Below are 20,222 nucleotides of genomic sequence, written 5' to 3'. Positions count from 1 at the left end.
CTTCTGCACTGCCAACACTACTCGATCACATCACCCCTCACACCCACTCAACCCTCATCCTCATCTTACCTGCACTTACTCACCTCGCCAGTACTCATCCCGCCACTACCACTCAACCCAATCCTCATACAATCTCATGGCTCTATCTCATACTCACCTTCTCATGCATCTCTTTCACGGTCAGCCTCACTCAACCTGCCACTACCTGTGCTGCAGCCACAGGGCAAGCATCACATATGTGCAGTAGCAGCGTAAGGCAAACGTGTTGTGAGCATGAAGGGGATGCACAAGGGTGTTTGAGGGTTTGTCATGGTTTTTACTTCTATTTAACTTCTGACCAACTCACATCACATGTTATATTGGCACCACTACTGCCACGTCTTTGCGAATCTTGTCTGGTTTGTGCAATAGTGCCCGTTCCTGAGGATCACAATGAAGACCCACACCTGATGCCACCCATTGTGTCACTGCAAAGTGGGTGTAGGTGTATTTGCAGGGCTCTTTTGTGCAGACGACTGAGAGACGCCGGCGATGTCCCCGGTGGCACCCTGGAAGGATGCGGAGGAGAAGTTGTTGAGGGCACTGGTGACGTTGACAGTGACAGCGACAGGTAAGAAGATGGTGCTCGGGCCAGCCGGGAGCAGCTCGGCATGAAGGAGGCTGCAGATGTCCACGACTACATGTTGAGTGACTCTGAGCCTCCGTGTGTACTGCTGCTCAGAGAGGTCCAGGAAGCTGAGCCTCGGTCTGTGGACCCTGTGGCGAGGGTAGTGCCCCCTGCGACGCATCTCTCTCTGTGGTTGCCCTCCCTCCTGCTGTGCAGGTGGATGTGTCACAGCACTCTGTTGTGGAGCTCCACGTGTCAGAGGTGGATGGCTTGGCCGGCGAGGCTGGTGATGCTGTTCGCCCTCTGAGGAGGTCATGACTGCAGCCACGGCGGCCCCCATCCGGAAGATGTACATCTGAGGGGGTCCGCAAGGTAGGTACATGTCTCTGGACCCCGGGGTAAGTGTGCAAGTTGGTGAATTTGATTGTCAGGAGGAGGGTGGTGGAGGCCAAACTTTGTCCCAAGTCACAGAGCGGCCTCCTGCAATGAGTGAGGGTCCCCCACCCCCACCCCCCCCCCAGCCACCCCCCCACCCCACCCCCACCCCGATTTTGAGGCTGCCTGCTGGGTGGAAACAGGGCTTTGGCACTGAGAAAATGTTTGGGGAGTAACTTACTGTCCCGTTCATACCACGGTGTGGCCAATGCCATCTTATCAAGGGGCTATCACAGGGCGGCTGAGCACCCGCCTGAGCCAGGCAGTAAGCAATTTTAATATGCAAATCGGGGTCCTATGACGTATATAGGACACGGATTGCCATTTTAGGACTCAACTGGGCAAAGCATATACTATGCATCCTCTGCGCAGTTTCAGCTGACTGTCCAGCTGAAGAGGAGGCCAGAAGATAAGTTTTAATATATTTTTGTGTGTCGGGAATAGGTGCACTACTCTGGGCTCCACAAAGACAACCTGGGTCACTGCCACATCAATTCCCCACCCTCCCGAGAACTGACCCATTTCCTGGACCTACCTTCTATCGGGCCTGAAGGTTGACCGGACCACCCAATATTGCAGCATCCCGAAGATGTCTGGCTGCCCTGGGGCGCGAGTTTTCAGCCCATAGCCCACCAGCCCTATGTTAATAGGGCCCAGCCCTCAAATCCGGACTATCAGGCAGCTGGTAGTCCAGATAGCTGGCTGGTCACAAAACTGCACAGAGGGAAAATCTACCCCACATATCTTAGCTCATTCTTTGTCTTCCTTACTGTATCTGACTTCTTCCGTGTAGTTGGTCCACAGTATTACCCCCTCCATCTGCTTTGCTAGTTTAAATAAACTCCTAACTGTTTTATTTATCCTATCAGCCAAGATGAATGTGCCTCTTTGAAACCCCCGCCCACTTTAATCTTATCTGTACTCCCTGACAAACCACTTGCTGCCCTATGCTATTTTGAACAGTTTCCCTTTGTTTCTGCCTACCCTTTTGACAAGCCCTAGGAGCCACCACCCATTTCTGTGAGTCTGCTCCATTATTCCCTCTATTCGGGGTTTGTAAACCAAATGGAACATTTCTTCTAGGGACTTTTCTTCTCTGTGTCTAGTATGCAGTCTAATTAGTTGGTCCTTAAACCTTTCAATTCATTCCTTGGGGGTCTCTATTAGTTGGCATTTTATGCTAGTGTACTCTCCATGGATATTTTGAGCATCCAGGATTGCCCATATGCTGCTTACCACACAGGCATCTCAATTAATATATATAGGAAAGAGTGTTTGTCATTTAAATTTATGGAATAACCAATATAGCTCCATTGCCCTCTAGCCTTAACTTTCTCAGTCCCAATTCCCTTAAATGAAGAAAAATACTTCCTCTCTCCATCAAATGTCTCATTCTGCTCAACAGATTTATTTTTTTTAATACTCTTTATAAATACACATATATAGCCCCTCCTGCCCAAACCAAAAATAGCTGAAAACTGCTTCGGCTACTTGGTTCAAATTAAAATAATGGGCCAGAAATCGTTCCCGAAATAATGGAGGAGCTCAACAGCGCTCTCCGTTGATAATGGTGAATTGAGTGATCAAATTCCCACGTTTGCACATGCGCAGTAAAACATGGAAATCGTGAACTTGCTCCTATTGATTCACCGGCAATTTGACAGCTTTGAATTAAAGGGTCATCGCAGGCTAAATCGGAGAAATCATTGAAAAATCGCAAACTTACTCATCTGCCCAGCTGGAAAGTAACTAATTACACCACCAAACAGGTACGCTTAAAAATACCAGGTCTAAACTAAGTTTTAAACGCGCGGTTAGTCTTAATGACTGCCAAACAACTAAAAATTAAATTTTAAAAATGTGGAGTGTCATATTCCTCCTTATTGTAACAGTTTTCGCCTTCTGTCTCTTTAATTTAATTCAATTATTTCTTTTGCTTTTTTATAAAAATTAAATTCTTATTTACAATGACATCCAGAATACTAACTTTACATGAATGAAGTCTGCTTGAGCAATGCAGCCTGAATCTGCGGGGCATGACTTCTCTTCCTGACAGATTTTGTGGGCGTGTCTTCTATTCTCACAGACTGTTCCATGGCGCGTCAACTCACGCTGCTCAGAGGCTGGGTTAATAGTGCACAATTTTTAAAAAGTTCAAAATGAAGCAATTTGACGCCACAGAGCCCGCAGTAAGTATTTTCATTCATTTAAATCGTGCCAAGCGTTGCCACATTTCTGCATGATTTCTGGCCCTATAACTATTTCACGTAAACCAAACTTCACTAAGTTTCAACCACACTTCCTCATTCCCAACCTCTTTAAATATAGAAAAATACCACCTTGCTCAATCATAACATACATCAATGAGACTGGGAGAACTCCCTATTCTCCTTTGAGTGGTCGCATGGGATTTTAATATCTAACTGAACACCAGAACAGGCAGATGGGAACTCCATTTAAAATCTCAATCAAAGGGAGCGTCAGCCTTACATAGGTGCTAAAGTGCTGGAGTGGGGTTTGAATCTACACCCTTCTGACTCAGGGAAAAGCTTGCTTTCATTTGAACCAAGCTATAAAATGGAATAAAGAGATTTTGAACATCCATGTGAACCTACAATGTTTTGTAAAGGAGCATAACTGAACTGCTCCACAAAATTAGATAAATTACAGAAATGCACTATTAGGTACAAAAAAGAAAACCACCTGAATGTTACAGCTGTACTTGTGAGCCTTCCACTTAATAGTAATGAGTCCATGTCAGAATAGGAACAAATATTACAGTCATGGGTTATCCAAAGTACCTTGGAATAGAATAGTTGCACATGGGCTCAACATCAGTTGAGCTCCTGATTTTAGCTGTACCATCAGGAGATGCTAAGCAGAGGCTTAGGCCTTCTATCAAAGTGATGGAATAAGAAGATTAAAAAGTAAAATAAATCTACCGTTAGGGAGTGGGGTATTGCACAGTGTTCAGTTCTATTCGCAACTCCTCAGATAACGAAGCAGTCCGTGCCCGCATGCAGCAAGACCTGGACAACATCCAGGCTTGGGCTCATAAGTGGCAAGTAACATTCGTGCCAGACAAGTGCCAGGCAATGACCATCTCCAACAAGAGAGAGTCTAACCACCTCCCCTTGACGTTCAACAGCATTACCATAGCCGAATCCCCCACCATCAACATCCTGGGGGTTACCATTGACCAGAAACTTAACTGGACCAGCCATATAAATACTGTGGCTACAAGAGCAAGTCAGAGGCTGGGTATTCTGCGGCGAGTGACTCACCTCCTGACTCCCCAAAGCCTTTCCACCATCTACAAGGCACAAGTTAGGAGTGTGATGGAATACTCTCCACTTGCCTGGATGAGTGCAGCTCCAACAACACTCAAGAAGCTCGACACCATCCAGGACAAAGCAGCCCGCTTGATTGGCACCCCATCCATCACCCTAGACATTCACTCCCTTCACCCCTGGCGCACAGTGGCTGCAGTGTGTACCATCCACAGGATGCACTGCAGCAACTCGCCAAGGCTTCTTCGACAGCACCTCTCAAACCCGTGACTTCTACCACCTAGAAGGACAAGAGCAGCAGACACATGGGAACAACACCACCTGCATGTTCCCCTTCAAGTCACACACCATCCAGACTTGGAAATATATCGCCATTCCTTCATTGTCGCTGGGTCAAAATCCTGGAACTTCCTTCCTAACAGCACTGTGGGAGAACCTTCACCACACAGACTGCAGTGGTTCAAGGCGGCAGCTCATCACCACCTTCTCAAGAGCAATTAGGGATGGGCAATAAATGCTGGCCTCGCCAGCGACGTCCACATCCCATGAATGAATAAAAAACAAATGCCTAAGAGTGGGTCATCCACCCTCTCTTGAAAATGGAATAGTATATGGTGATCTGGGGAAGAGTAGAAGGAAAGTTGGAGGAAGTTTCAATTAGAAGAGGAGGAGCTTACTGGGGGAAGGAAACTAATTTTTCTCGGACTAAAAAACCTCATCTAAAATCAACAAAAAAGCCGTTATAAACAATGTGTAAATAAGAAAAGTATTTCATATCTAATAAAAAGGATGATGCATTTAGAATATTTCTAATGTTATCACATTATTGATGCACATTTCTATAGATGTAGCAGTAAAACTCTTTTAAAAAAAACACACCTTGCTTCTTCCATTTCCTTTTCTGAATGCACTCTTTGGATACGTTTATTGACATGCGGTCTTTTCGAATCCACACTTCTCATTATGCGGTAGTAGTTTGGATCTGTAGCATATGGTGCACTCTTCACTACCTGTGCACAATACATCAGATTACTTAGTTCAGGTATAAATTACCTCCTCAGGGGTAGCAGTCATTTATATTTTTTGTGTGGTAGTCCAACTATCATTGATAGATTGTTAAACCACGCAGGAAATCAATGCACCCATGTACCTTTAACAGAGTTCAGACGAATCGTGGGCTAGAATTCCTCTTTTGGCCTCATGGAGGCAGATCAGGGGCATATCTGGGAACTTCTGTGTGCCCCATGGATGTGTTCCTAACCTTTCCCCAATCCGAGAGTCAGGAAGCCCACATCATTTTCAGGGCTTCTGGGACACACATTTCAGCAGGAGAGGTGAGGTGGGATTTTGCTGCGGAACCTTGCCACAGCATAAAAGGGTCCGCCATGCTGATTCAAAATCTGAATAATTTATTTTTAAAAAATAGATAACAACAAATTTGTGGTCTTTTAAATAAAACTGGGTGACACTTCTGCCAGTATCAAGTCCTGGCATGATAGTATGGCTGCTTGATGCACCCAACTAAAAAGCAGGATTGAAAGCTTTGTAGGGAGCAGATCCAGGAGAATGGGACCAGCAAGCAGAACCCTTCCGTGGTAATCCTGTCCAGCAGCTTCCAGCCCCCTGACCCTTTTGTGTCCATGTGTAACCCCCTGTCCTCCCACACCCCTAACCCAATTCTTTTCATCATCATCTCTGTTTCCTCTCTTCATATTCTTACATTAATGCATTTAAGGGTAGATCTCCTGCTTCTCTGCTCTTGTTGCATGCCGGAAGCATATTTATTGGAAATTGCACATATCCAAGTAATGGATGGAAAATCACAAACTGAGGATGCGTAATTTCCCGATAGGTACTCCATGCGTGCTCCAAGAGCATTGTAATGGAAAATTTACTCTTTAGGGCACTATTCGCGAGTTTGCTAACTTATTAGCCTAGTTTCCATGTTTTTATATGTAAAAAAATATTTCATTAAGCATCAAAATTGTTTTAGAAGTCAGATTTGTAAAGTGAATTTTCTACACAAAAGACAACTGACTGACCAAAAAAGAAATGCATTCTCAATGAACAATCTCTTTAGTTTCTTTTCTAATAGTCAACAAAGAAATCACAATCACAGGTGCTGCCTGTGAGCAGTTCCTATTTTTCTTATCAAATTTTTTTCATAAAGCATTTTGAGTGATTTGATTGATTTATCAACAAATCATGATGGTGAAATGTTTATACGTTTGGATAGGGTTTTTGCCTTTATGAATGTTTAAATATGGGCTTCCATTATAAATGTTTACATATGGATTTTTAATGTTAAATGTTGATATAAAATGCATGGAAATTTTTTTATATATATATATATATATATACTGTACACAGAAGAGGTTCACGTGGTCACATTTATTCTACCTTTAATCAGTTGGTAGCACTCTCACTTCTGAGTCAGAAGGTTGTAGGTTCAAGTCCCACTCCAGAGACTTGAACACATAATCCAGGCTGATATTTGAGTGCAATAGAGGGAGTGCTGCACTGTCGGAGGTGCCGTCCTTCAGATGAGACATTAAACCAAGACCCCATCTGCTCTCGCTGGTGGATGTAAAAGATCCTATGGCACTATTTTGAAGAAGAGTAGGGGAATTCTCCCTGGTGTCCTGGCCAATATTTATCCCTCAACCAACATCACTAAAACAGATTATCTGGTCATTATCACATTGCTGTTTATGGGACTTTGCTCTTTGCTGTGTGCAAATTGGCTGCCGCATTTCCTACATTACACTTCAAAAGAACTTCATTGGCTGTAAAGCGTTTTGGGACATCCTGAGGTCGTGAAAGGCACTGTATGAATGCAAGTCTTTTCTTTCTTTCACTCCTTTTCTACCAGCAGTGGTGCCATGATGGTAGTCATCAACAGAGAGCAATCTCCTATGATCAGATCATGAGATTTGAACTTAAACTCAAATTGTACTGTGTGATATGCACATTACAGGGAAAAAGCATATCCTGTTTATCATGGGGTAGGTTTTCCCAAGTCGTCTCCTGACTTGCTGCTCATAGTGGACCAAGTACTGCGTCATGGGCAATGGGCCAGAAAATCTACCCTTGTGTTTTATTTGCTCTGTTATTACTTTTGTTGGCCAGGGGATGCAGAAACTACTGAGTTTATTCCGAACTGCTGACACACAGGCAAAAGCGACTTTTGAACTGAAGTAACCTGAGTTCAGTCGCTGGCCTGAGCTGGCTGGAACCGGTTTGAATTAGCTAAGTTTTGTGAAAGACAAAGGAGATGTGATAAGACACAAGTCTTTATTTAGAAAAGGTGTAATGAGGTAATGCTACCTAAGTCCTTGGGACAGAGCCAATGAGGAGAAGACACAGACTAGGCGAGCAAGCCTAAACCAAAGGGAGAAAGAGACAGCACAGCTTGAAGAAACAAGATTCGGAATAAGAATGAAGAATCTGGGGCGTGGAGCCAGAGCGAAGACTCCGGAGACCAACCATCGCAGAAGTGGAAGAACCTACATCAGGGACGTAGAGATGACGTCGAAAGAGAGAGAGAACGGAACGCCTGGCCAGCGTCAGCTCTCCTTTTCGGGTATTAATCTTTATATTCTGTGACCACTCAGGGAGTGTCAGAGAAACCTAGTGGGTGTGCGTTTAGATCCTAGTTTGGGTATAAAACTGTATAACCTGGTGCAAACTGCATGTCTATATCTAACCAGACATGTAAGCTATATGTATATGATCTAACGACGTGAATAAAGTGAATTGAGAGTCAAGAGAGAATTGACTCTTCTCCTCTTTGTACTAAGCCAATAACCATAACCGGTGACACTTTCTTGAGGATAAACTGAAATACAATAAATGGTTCTACTATGTAACAAAATAGAAATGAACCTATTTTGGCTAAATGATAAACAAATTCATTTGAAAGCAATATTATAAATATTTTTGTATACAAATACCATGTTCCTTTCTGTTGCATGCATAGTCCTTTGCTTTCTTTCTGTTTCTTTCTTTTCCTGCATTAACTTAGCTTGATCCCTCCAATCCTTCAATGCTTTCTGATTTCTGTAAATAAGTACAATTCTATTTACTCCTATTAATAATAAAATCAAGATAGAGCAAAGATAAATTCTAGGTATGATGATAAATGCTACTGAACCAAAACCTGAACCAGACTATGGCTTTAGGTCATAAATTGTACACATTGGTTTGAGATGGAATCAGATGAGGTGTTAATTTAAACTACAATGGAAACAGGCTGGAAGCCAAATATTCTGTTCTATAACTGATTAAAGGTGCAGATCTAAATACTGCAGGGGCTCCTACTGAAACCAATTGGTAGTTTTATATAGAACAGTTAGATCACATGAAACTGAGTATTGTTTCCAATATTTTCAGTCGACTGAATTCTGAACCTTTGAAAATTGTGATAAGGCATTTTTGATGGAATGACTAAAACCTAGGAAAGAATTAAAACATCTGACAAGGGGATGCTTATGACATTTAAAACTCCATTTATTTTGTTTCCAACAGATGCTTTTGCTGGTAAAAGCTAAGCTTGAACATTGTTTTCTTGATGCATGACAGAGTAAAGAGTACGAAAATCTTGTCCAGTGTTCATTAATACTTGCCAGTTTCCATTATGCCAAATCTACCTGGTGGATTCAGCAACCATGAGAATTTGCATATGTGCAAGATTTCCGTTTGTGCAGTTGCGCTAAAGTCCTGAGTCTCACACTCACACAGTTAGTGCAGTCGCTTTCAACCTGCCTACAACCAGATCTCAAAAGGTGACTGTATACCAAATGCAATTGGTGCAAACTGTTTATATTTATCACCACAGGTGATGAAGGGGACCAGAAAGGAACTGCATCTTTCAGATGACAAGGTAAATGACTGAATACAGTATTAACTGCTTAAGTCCTTAAAAAAAACAACTAAAAACCTTTTTCGGTACTTTTACTTCTTTGAAGTTGGAAAATTAGGGTGGTGGAAGTGTGGGGTAGGGGCTTTTGGGGAAGGATAGGGGAAGGGGTGATGGGAGGGTGTAGAATTAACAATGGGGGGACAAGGGGGTAGTAGAAAGGGGGTATGTGTGACAGGGAGTGCATAGGGGTTATTGTGGGGGACAAGGATGAGGGTGGGATGAGGGGAAGAAAAAGGGCTATGGATGATGGTGGGAGAATGGTATAGGCACCAGGTGGTGGAGTTGGGAGGGGTGTACAGGTGATGATGGTCGGGGGGGGGGGGGAAAGGAGATAGTACATTTGCATGTCTTACATCTGCCCCTAATGTTTATGTTATCAGTGCAGTACTGTGGGAGTGCTGCATTTCGGACGAGATGTTAAACCGAGGCCCCATCTGCTTTCTCAGGTGGATGTAAAAGATCGCATGGCACTATTCAAAGAAGAGCCAGGGAGTTTGCTGTGTCCTGGCCAACATTATCTTTCAATCAACATTACTAAAACAGATTATCTGATCATTTAACTCATTACTGATTATGGGATCTTGCTGTGCGCCAATTGCGTGCCCCATTTCCTATGTTACAACAGTGACTGCACTTCAAAAGTACTTCATTGGCTATGAAGCACTTTGGTACATCCTGCAGCATGAAAGGCTCTATATAAATGCAAGTTCTTTCTCTCCTTCAAAAGGTTAAACAGGAGACATCAGCAAGGTGTCGGCGCCTCTGACACAAGTAGGTCATTGCCTCTGATGGCACTCTTACAATTGGATGCAACTGTGTAAAGTTAATTTCCAAGCATCTAGCCACTATCTGAAAACAATGGACTCTTATGACATTAAAACATAATATTGAATCTGAACTAGAATTCAAACGTACAATATTCTGGGCTTGGAGTCCACATACCAATGGTAGAGATACAATGTCACATTTTCAAGGATATATTTTGATTGGTAACTGAGCAATGTGTTGAAAGAAAGCTTTGAAATTTTCAGTGCTAGTAGGGTGTCCACCTTAGCCCAGGCGGTGGGAGAAGAGGAAAATGAAGGAAATTAGGGAATGTTGCTGCAGCAACTTGCCACAATGTAAGTGGAACTACTGTGCTTTAAATTTGCCACTTTCCCAATAGCAATCGATCAGTTACTATTAGGAAATTGACATCTCACAAATTTACGAGCCTTATTTCTGTTAGAATCTGATCCTGACATGCTATGCTTGCTTGCATGATGCAGACGTACTCAGCATTGAGGCCTACAGAGGTGGAATTGGTGGGAATTCCAACAGATGCCAGCACCTGCCCTGCCTCTTCTGGTGATGTCCATTCATTTTAATGGGCAGGAAGTTGCGGTTGGAGAGTGCACAAACAGAAAATCCTGATAATTGAAAGGTGTATTGCATTACTTAGTATCCCATTGTTACATCTCTAGTAAAATTTTGGAAAAATGGGGATAGGATGTTGAAATCGAAAAGAGCACCAAGTAATAAAATCTTCAAATCAACTTCCATACATTGCGAAAATATCAAAAAACCTATGAAACAAATTTTAAAAAATGTATTCATGAGCTGCATTCAAACCCATTACCTCCAAGTCCTAATGCAATAAAACTGCAGAACCATGACATGTAACTCCTGTGTTTTTTTAAATGATCCATATAAATGCAAGATAGGTCCCACTTCTTTCAACTTTCTTTACTTAAACAAATTTCTAAAACAAAACTAAAATTATTTGTCTATGGTATAAATGGAATACCACACAAGTCCTGGTGTGACACTATGTTTAAACAACTCATAGGCCCCAAGTGGAATCCATACATAAACAACAAAGTTTGGATGGCTTTAACCAGCATCGGAGTTCTGTTCCTACTCCCAACCTCAACCTCATCGCAAGTGATTTCTTCATTCAACAAATATCTACTTTAGCAAACTTGGCTCTGTAATGAACAAAACAGTAACACAGTTCAGGCCCAATTTGGCCAAAATACTGGGTTGATCATAGAATCATACAACACAGAAGGCGGCCATTTGGCCCACTGAGCCAATGCATGCTGTTGTATCCTCATAAAATCATAGAATTAAATGCAATGGTCGAAGAAAATGTCAAGGCAGTTAAATAAACTATTGCTCTGTAATAACTGCTGAATTTGATTCTTAAGGTATAAATTTGTGGTTCCATTTAGTCCAAGCTCTTAAATTTTCATGACAACCTATGGTGGCATTTGAACTAGTTAGAAAATAGCTAATTCTAGCTAGACAGAAAATGTATTCAATGTCTATTTGAACTGGCTATTTAACCAGATTTGATGAAATTCAAGGTCATCAAGTTGCCTTTTATTGTAAATTAGTCGTAACCAAAAAATTCTTTTAATTCAAAGTTTTAAAGCATTTTGAAAGCATAAACACAATACACATATTCTACTTGATAAAAATGTCAACTTCACTGATAAAAATGTGAACTTTGTCAAGACTGCTGTGTTACTAACACTCAGCCCTCAATCAGCACCGGCCCTTTAATGAAAAAAAGTCTGATTAAAGTATTAAGCAAATCACCATTCCAGTGAAAAATAGACAATTTCACGAACAAGAGGACAAAGAAATACTGTACTCACTTTTTCCTCTGTTCAATAAATGTCTGCTTTTCTTTGAGCTCTTTCAGTGCAGCTAATCTAAGTTCATTCCTTCTCTTTGTCTGAATAGCCAAGTCATAAGTTGTCAACTCTGGGAATATTGCTTTTAGATTAGGAGTCTTTGCTCTGAAATACACAATAAGGCTGTAAGTTTACATCAGAAATAGCAAACTACATACCCTTCACAAAGATAGGAACAGGAGTGGGCCATTCAGCTCCTCGAATCTATACTACCATTCAATCAGATCATGGCTGATCTGTATCGTAACTCCATTTACCCAACTTGGTTCCATATCCCTTAATACCCTTGCCTAACAAAAATTTATCAATCTCAGTTTTAAATTTTTTAATTAACCTAGTATTGAAAATTCCCACTCGCCTGACAAAGGGAAAACCAATGATCAGTATGTCAGCATTTACCTGCAGTACCTTTTATGCCTGCAGGTGGCACTGTGATAGGGAATTTTCATTGTTCCATGTCACATAATGTTAGCTTCTATAACAATAGCTGTCAAATAGTACTAAATGCTAAAAGAGGCTTAGTTTCCAGGCAATTATTATATCTGGCCACGAGTGTTACAGTGGAGTAGCTTAAGATTTTGAGGCTCCCGCGTAGTTGCCAGCAGCTGCTGCTGCGAGAACATTTAAAATCAAAGCAATTCTTTTTAAATGTTATTCTCAGCTACAAGAAGGAAACAAAGAGACTTTAATATGATAAAAATTCAGTGGGAAAGTAAATCAAACTATGGTAGTAGCCTTAAATTCTAAGTGCTTTCTTCCTATGGCTGCATTTTATTCCATATGTTAAAAGGCCTATAACATTAGGTTTAAGGCCTGAAGTCTGCACATTCAGTTTGTATGGTCAATTTTTCAGCTGTCATTAGATTATTAAAGACACCATGCATGTCTCGGCGAGCAGGAGACCAGAGCTCCAGCCTCCGAATACTGGGTTGACACCCAGCGGGGTACTTGCGTTCGACAGAAGTGGAGTAGCGATAGGAGTGGAGTCCCATCGTATCCAGTTGGCCCTTCTGCTAGGGGGTTACGAGTCAGGCTAACGACCAGTCCGCACAAAAAGGGGTCTTCATTACAGAAACAAGCCCGAGCACGATTTGCTAGATGTAAAAGCAGTGGAAGAAATGGGTCGCTTCATGGCGTCACTAGGTATGGAAGAAAAAGAAGAATACCATGCATGCACTTACAATGGGTCTAGTTGGCGAGCAAAGTGTATAATTCACAGCTATATTGGTGTTTTCATTTACCTAGGGATGGTAGGTGAAGCTGACAGGAAGCCTGCACCCCAGACATTCCTATATTGGACTGAATCCAGGTCTGGTACAGAACCGTCCCTTTTTTCTTCTTGCATCAGTTTCTGTTTCAGTGTTTTAAATCGTTGCCGCTCTTTCTCATCAGAGAAATCTAAACTTGATTCTGCTCGTACATTCAGCTGTAGTTTTTCTATTAGTGGCATTTCTAAAAAAAATCAAAGAACAGCTCATGAAAATTTAACATCATTTGATGTGATGTATGGTCAAAGGGTGTGGATAATAAGAAGTAGATCCTAAAATTTTGGGTACTTAAAGAAAACAGTATATATACCTTGATGGATACACAATCATTACAAAGCATTCTAGAGATCAAGTTTACTACTTAAATAGCACATAACCAACAGCCATGTTCATTTACACAGGATGTGTCTCAAATATAAATACATGTATACACATACATACACACGACTGCATTGTATGTTCAATAAACCATTAATCTCAATCTTGACTGAGCTATCTGGGTTGTAATAAACAGAGCCATGCAGTTTTTCCAGAGGGGAAGAGGAAATTTAATCTGGGTCATGCTCATATGCCTCCTAGCACCTAATAATAATTACAAAACAGAGTTTCACCTGGCTTCAGCTTTAAAACTTCAATTAATAGCATTTTTCAGACTCCAATTACAAACATGCTATGCAATCTGGAACATCTGCCTAAAACTGGATATTACATTCATTAAAACTTGGGGATTTAAACCTAACTGCTAGTTAGTTTTCATCCAAAGCACAGCAGTGCTACTTGTAAAGCCAAAAAAATAAATTTTAGAGCTGGTTATATGAAGCACATTCTCCTAACAGAAGTAGTATTAATCGGTGGCTTTCAGTGAACAATGACTTCAATGGCTCTTATCTCTCGACATGAATAGCAGATTATAGCCTGCTAATTGTATTAAAAATGGGCAGGCCCAAATAAACACAGCTGTATCAAGAGCTTAGAAGGAGCAGCCTCTGGATGGGAAAGGAGAGTTAGATTGTGTTACAGTGGGACAAACAGTATTGAAATCTGGAGAGGCTCAAAGGGACAAGTTTAGCCACTTTTCAACCAGGCCACTAGATGGAGTATTTCTTCCTGGTTGAATCACACTTCCGATGGGCTCATCATAGAATATGATTGATGGCAACCATGGAGACTTTTGTGATCCTGACCATCCCCCGGCCAGTAGATGAAGAAAGCATGGCAATGGCAGGCTTTGGTAGGTGGCCTCAAATGCAAAAATATTGGGTTACTTCACACTTGATTTGGCACAGCATTAATTAACATAATAGTTATGCTATGCTGTTAGGTATTTAATTTTATTATAGTCAAAGTTCAATTGTGTTGCTGTTAAGGAATCCTCATTAATGGGACAAATGTGTGCAGATGAACCAATTTTCTGCAGAGTTTTCAGATCAAACAGCAGCAGGCTTGAAAAAACACTTCTCTTTCCTCTTTCTTGATTCTGATGATCTGAGTGTTGCACCTTCAAGATTTTTGCAGCCATTAGCTATGGCAGCAGGCATCCTCTGAACTGAAATGCTTGGGTTATGAGAGGTTTCCCAGCTGACAGCACAGCTGTGGAAATAATAAAGCTCCACAGCACCAATCGATGTCTGGCAAACAAGAGAGATTCATAATGGACAGGAAATTGAATGGCAAGAAGAAACACAATGATAATTACTCCACCCAAGCAAAATTGTAGACAGTAGTTTGAGCAGCTGTTCGGATATTGGAGTTCACATAATAAATGCTCAAGTTTGTAAAAGAAAAATGTAAACTTATGACAGAATGCCCAGCCCAGTGTACAAGAATGATGACATAAATTTGTAAACCCAGACATATAGTTTTCAAGAGAACTAAATATTACACAAGATCGTTTCTTTTGTATTGCACATAAATTATGCAGTACTTATGCCAAAATCTTCTTGCTTCCTTCAGCAATTAGATCTTTAAAATGCTGAGCAGCTCTCAAAAATTTCCTGTGAAAAATGTGTTAATATCAATGATAAAACAGCTTCAAAATTTACATAACTCTGCTTTTGCAGGTTGCGATTTAAAAATTTTTTTTTTAAAGATTCAAATTCGATCCGCTATTATATACCTGTGTTTTGAAAATTATGACCTACGTTGTGTTTACCTATTATTATTTACAGGTATCAGGCACTACTGCTGTAGCTATCTTTCCAATATTAGCACATGTACCGGTGTGCGGACAACACAGTGCAAACGGAGAGTTTGGTACGTGTGGGAGTTTGGTGAAGTGGGGGAAGGAGGTGCTGCTTTGCCTTGCTTTTCCTAATTTTTTCCCCAGAGCGGCAGTGGACCTGAGAGTAGAAGACTGAGATTGAGGAATAAAAGCAGCAGCAGACCTGCAACAAGAGATAACGACTGTGCGACGTCACAGGTGAGGCAGGAGAGTCCGAGAGGTGAGCACAGTATAAAAGGAGAGACCCAGAGCGGGAGGAGAGTCTGAGAGTCTGAGGCAAGTCATGGCAGCACAGCTCGCACCCGTGATATGCTTCTCCTGCACTATGTGGGAAGTCATGGACACTACCAGTGTCCCTGGCGACCATGTGTGCAGGAAGTGTGTCCAGCTGCAGCTACTGGCTAACCGTTTTTTGGAGCTGGAGCTGCGGGTGGATTCACTGTGGAGCATCCACGATGCTGAGACTATCGTGGATAGCACGTTCAGTGAGGTGGTCACACCGCAGGTAAAGATTACGCAGGCAGAAAGGAAATGGGTGACCGCCAGGCAGAGTAAAAGGACTAGGCAGGTAGAGTAGGAGTCCCCTGGGGCCATCTCCCTCTCAAACAGATATTCTGCTTTAGATACTGTTGGGGGAGATGGCTTATCAGGGGAATGCAGCAAGACCAGGTTCGGGGCACCACGGGTGGCTCTGCTGCACAGGAGGGGAGGAAGAAGAGTGGCAGGGCTATAGTGATAGGGGATTCAATTGCAAGGGGATCAGATAGGCGTTTCTGCGGCCGCAAACGTGACTCCAGGATGGTATGTTGCCTCCCTGGTGCTAGGGTCAAGGATGTCATGGAGCGGCTGCAGGGAATTCTGGAGGGGGAGGGTGAACAGCCAGTAGTCGTGGTCCATATTGGTACCAACGACATAGGTAAAAAAAGGGATGAGGTCCTGCAAGGTGAATTTAAGGAGTTAGGAGATAAATTAAAAAGCAGGACTTCAAAGGTTGTGATCTCAGCATTACTACCGGTGCCACGTGCTAGTGAGTATAGGAACAGGAGAATAGACAGGATGAATGCGTGGCTGCAGGGATGGTGTAGGAGGGAGGGATTTAGATTCCTGGGACATTGGGACCGGTTCTGGGGAAGGTGGGACCTGTACAAGCGTGACAGGTTACACCCGAGCAGGACCGGGACCAATGTCCTCGCGGGGGTGTTTGCTAGTGCTGCTGGGGAAGGTTCAAACTAGAGCGGCAGGGGGATGGGAACCTGAGCGGGGAGTCAGAAGGGAATAAAATTGAGAGCAGCAAGAGAGGGGAAGACCCAGGGGAAATCTACAATACAAATAGTACAAACAGTTGTCCAAGAACAAGTGAGAGGGAAAAGCGTAGAGCAGCGGAAAGAAAGTGTACTTTAGGCACGACATATAAAATAAAAACTAGAAGGCGTAAGGCGATTAACCCAGCATCAAAGCTGTGGCAGGGGGTTGGGAACCTGGGCATTGAGACAGAGGAAAGCGTGTCAGGAAGGGACAGAAGGTATGGAGTAAAAGGTAAAGTGTTAAAAAAGGAAAAAGCAGGAACTAAGTGTCACAAAACATATTTGAAAGTTCTTTACCTGAATGCATGTAGCATTCGTAACAAAATGGACGAGTTAACGGCACAAATAACTACGTATGGGTATGATCTTGTGGCCATTACAGAAACATGGCTGCAGGGTGACAACGACTGGGAATTGAATATGCCAGGGTATTTAACAATCAGGAAGGACAGGCAGGAAGGAAGGGGAGGTGGGGTGGCTATGTTAATAAAGGAAGGAATCACTGTAATACAGAGAAATGATATTGGGACAAAGGATCAGGATAATGAAACAGTTTGGGTAGAGATTAGGAATAATAAGGGGAAAAAAACACTAATGGGCGTAGTATATAGGCCTCCTAAGAGTTGCAACTCTGCTGGAAGGAGTATTAATCAGGAAATAGTCCGGGCATGTAATAAGGGAACAGCTATAATTATGGGGTATTTTAACTATCATATTAACTGGACAAATCAAATTGGGCAGGGCAGCCTTGAGGAAGAGTTTATTGAGTGTATTAGGGATGGATTTCTTGAGCAGTATGCAACTGATCCTACAAGGGGGCAAGCAACCTTGGACCTGGTCCTGCGTCATGAGCCAGGATTAATTAATAATGTCCTAGTTAAGGATCCCCTTGGAATGAGTGACCATAACATGGTTACATTCCATATCCAATTAGAGGGTGAGAAGGTTGGTTCTCAAACAAGCGTACTGAGCCTGAATAAAGGAGACTATGATGGTATGAGAGCGGAATTGATTAAAGTGGACTGGGAAAATAGATTAAAGGGTAAGACGGTACATGAGCAGTGGTGTTCATTCAAGGAGTTATTTTACAAATTTCAAAGAAAATATATTCCACTGAGGAAAAAAGGGTGTAAAAGAAATGACAGCCATCCGTGGCTAAGTAAAGAAATTAAGGATAGTATCCGACTAAAAACAAGGACATATAAGGTAGCCAAACTTAGTGGGAGGATAGAAGATTGGGAAGTCTTCAAAATACAGCAAAAAGTAACTGAAGGATTGATTAAGAAAGGGAAGATAGATTATGAAAATAAATTAGCAAAAAATATAAAAACAGATAGCAAGAGTTTCCACAGTTATATAAAAAGAAAAAGGGTGGCTAAGGCAAACGTACGTCCATTAGAGGATGAGACCGGGAAATTAATGGTGGGAAACATGGAGATGGCAAAAATGCTGAACAAATATTTTGTTTCAGTCTTTACGGTAGAGGACACTAAGAATATCCCAACACTGGACAAACAGGGGGCTCTTGGGGGGGAGGAGCTAAATACGATTAAAATCACTAAGGAATTGGTACTCAGTACATTAATGGGACTCAAGGCGGATAAATCCCCTGAACCTGATGGCTTACATCCTAGGGTCTTGAGGGAAGTGGCAGTAGGGATTGTGGATGCTTTGGTAATAATTTTCCAAAATTCTCTGGACTCGGCAAAGGTCCCGGCAGATTGGAAAACTGCTAATGTAACACCCTTATTTAAAAAGGGTAGTAGGCAGAAGGCTGGAAATTATAGACCAGTTAGCCTAACATCTGTGGTGGGTAAAATTTTGGAGTCTATTATTAAGGAGACAGTAGCGGAACATTTGGATAAACATAATTTAATAGGACAAAGTCGGCATGGCTTTACGAAGGGGAAGTCATGTCTGACAAATTTGCTTGAGTTCTTTGAGGACATAACGTACAGGGTGGATAAAGGGGAACCAGTGGACGTAGTGTATTTAGACTTCCAGAAGGCATTCGACAAGGTGCCACATAAAAGATTATTGCTCAAGATAAAGAATCACTGGATTGGGGGTAATATTCTAGCATGGGTGGAGGATTGGTTATCTAACAGGAAGCAGAGAGTTAGGATAAATGGTTCATTCTCGGACTGGCAACCAGTAGCCAATGGTGTTCCGCAGGGGTCGGTGCTGGGTCCCCAACTCTTTACAATCTATATTAACGATTTGGAGGAGGGGACCGAGTGTAACATATCAAAGTTTGCAGATGATACAAAGATGGGAGGGAAAGTAGAGAGTGAGGAGGACATAAAAAACCTACAAGGGGATATAGACAGGCTGGGTGAGTGGGCGGCGATTTGGCAGATGCAATACAATATTGGAAAATGTGAGGTTATGCACTTTGACAGGAAAAATCAGAGAGCAAGTTATTATCTTAATGGCGAGAAACTGGAAAGTACTGCAGTACAAAGGGATCTGGGGGTCCTAGTGCAAGAAAATCAAAAAGTTAGTGTGCAGGTGATCAAGAAGGCCAATGGAATGTTGGCTTTTATTGCTAGGGGGATAGAATATAAAAACAGGGAGGTATTGCTGCAGTTATATAAGGTATTAGTGAGACCGCACCTGGAATACTGCATACAGTTTTGGTCTCCATACTTAAGAAAAGACATACTTGCTCTCGAGGCAGTACAAAGAAGGTTCACTCGGTTAATCCCGGGGATGAGGGGGCGGACATATGAGGAGAGGTTGAGTAGATTGGGACTCTACTCATTGGAGTTCAGAAGAATGAGAGGCGATCTTATTGAAACATATAAGATTGTGAAGGGGCTTGATCGGGTGGATGCGGTAAGGATGTTCCCAAGGATGGGTGAAACTAGAACTAGGGGGCATAATCTTAGAATAAGGGGCTGCTCTTTCAAAACTGAGATGAGGAGAAACTTCTTCACTCAGAGGGTAGTAGGTCTGTGGAATTTGCTGCCCCAGGAAGCTGTGGAAGCTACATCATTAAATAAATTTAAAACAGAAATAGACAGTTTCCTAGAAGTAAAGGGAATTAGGGGTTACGGGAAGCGGGTAGGAAATTGGACATGAATTTAGATTTGAGGTTAGGATCATGATCTTATTGAATGGCGGAGCAGGCTCGAGGGGCCGATTGGCCTACTCCTGCTCCTATTTCTTATGTTTTTATGTTCTTAAACTCCTTTCATCTGCCAAATATACAATGCATCATTGTGTCTCTTCTCAAGCTTGTTATGCCCCTGAATATTTTTCCTCCTCTCTCCTGGTCATGCCCTCTTTTATTCTTGTCATGCTGTTTTCCTGTCCTAGTTGTCTCTCTTTCTTGCTTGCTCTTTTACAGAGCTCTCTATTCTGACCAATGGGGCCTCGTAATAGTGGCCATTTTCTCACTGATTCCAACCATTGGGACTCAATTAAAAGCAATCAAAATAAATCATCAGACATTAAAACGTGTTTGTACAAATAAAACTCATGTCAGCACAG

The 20,222-nt window shown here is 42.2% G+C and overlaps 1 protein-coding gene across 3 annotated transcripts in view; it reads right to left on the bottom strand.

Moving 5' to 3' along the window:
- LOC137340315 (leucine-rich repeat-containing protein 27-like) overlaps nt 1-20,222 on the bottom strand; it is a 57,439-nt gene that overhangs the window by 9,396 nt on the left and 27,821 nt on the right. For 2 of the 3 annotated variants that reach the window (XM_068002739.1, XM_068002740.1), the window contains 4 exons: nt 13,176-13,386; nt 11,896-12,039; nt 8,286-8,391; nt 5,212-5,342 (listed from right to left, as the gene is read on the bottom strand). In XM_068002739.1, coding sequence (XP_067858840.1) covers nt 5,212-5,342; nt 8,286-8,391; nt 11,896-12,039; nt 13,176-13,386 — 592 coding nt within the window. The remainder of the gene's footprint in view (nt 1-5,211; nt 5,343-8,285; nt 8,392-11,895; nt 12,040-13,175; nt 13,387-20,222) is intronic. The other variant, XM_068002741.1, reaches the window with a different exon arrangement.

This window comes from Heptranchias perlo, chromosome 21, assembly GCF_035084215.1.
Source record: "Heptranchias perlo isolate sHepPer1 chromosome 21, sHepPer1.hap1, whole genome shotgun sequence".
Lineage (NCBI taxonomy): Eukaryota > Metazoa > Chordata > Chondrichthyes > Hexanchiformes > Hexanchidae > Heptranchias > Heptranchias perlo.
This window is presented reverse-complemented; position numbering and strand designations above follow the sequence as displayed.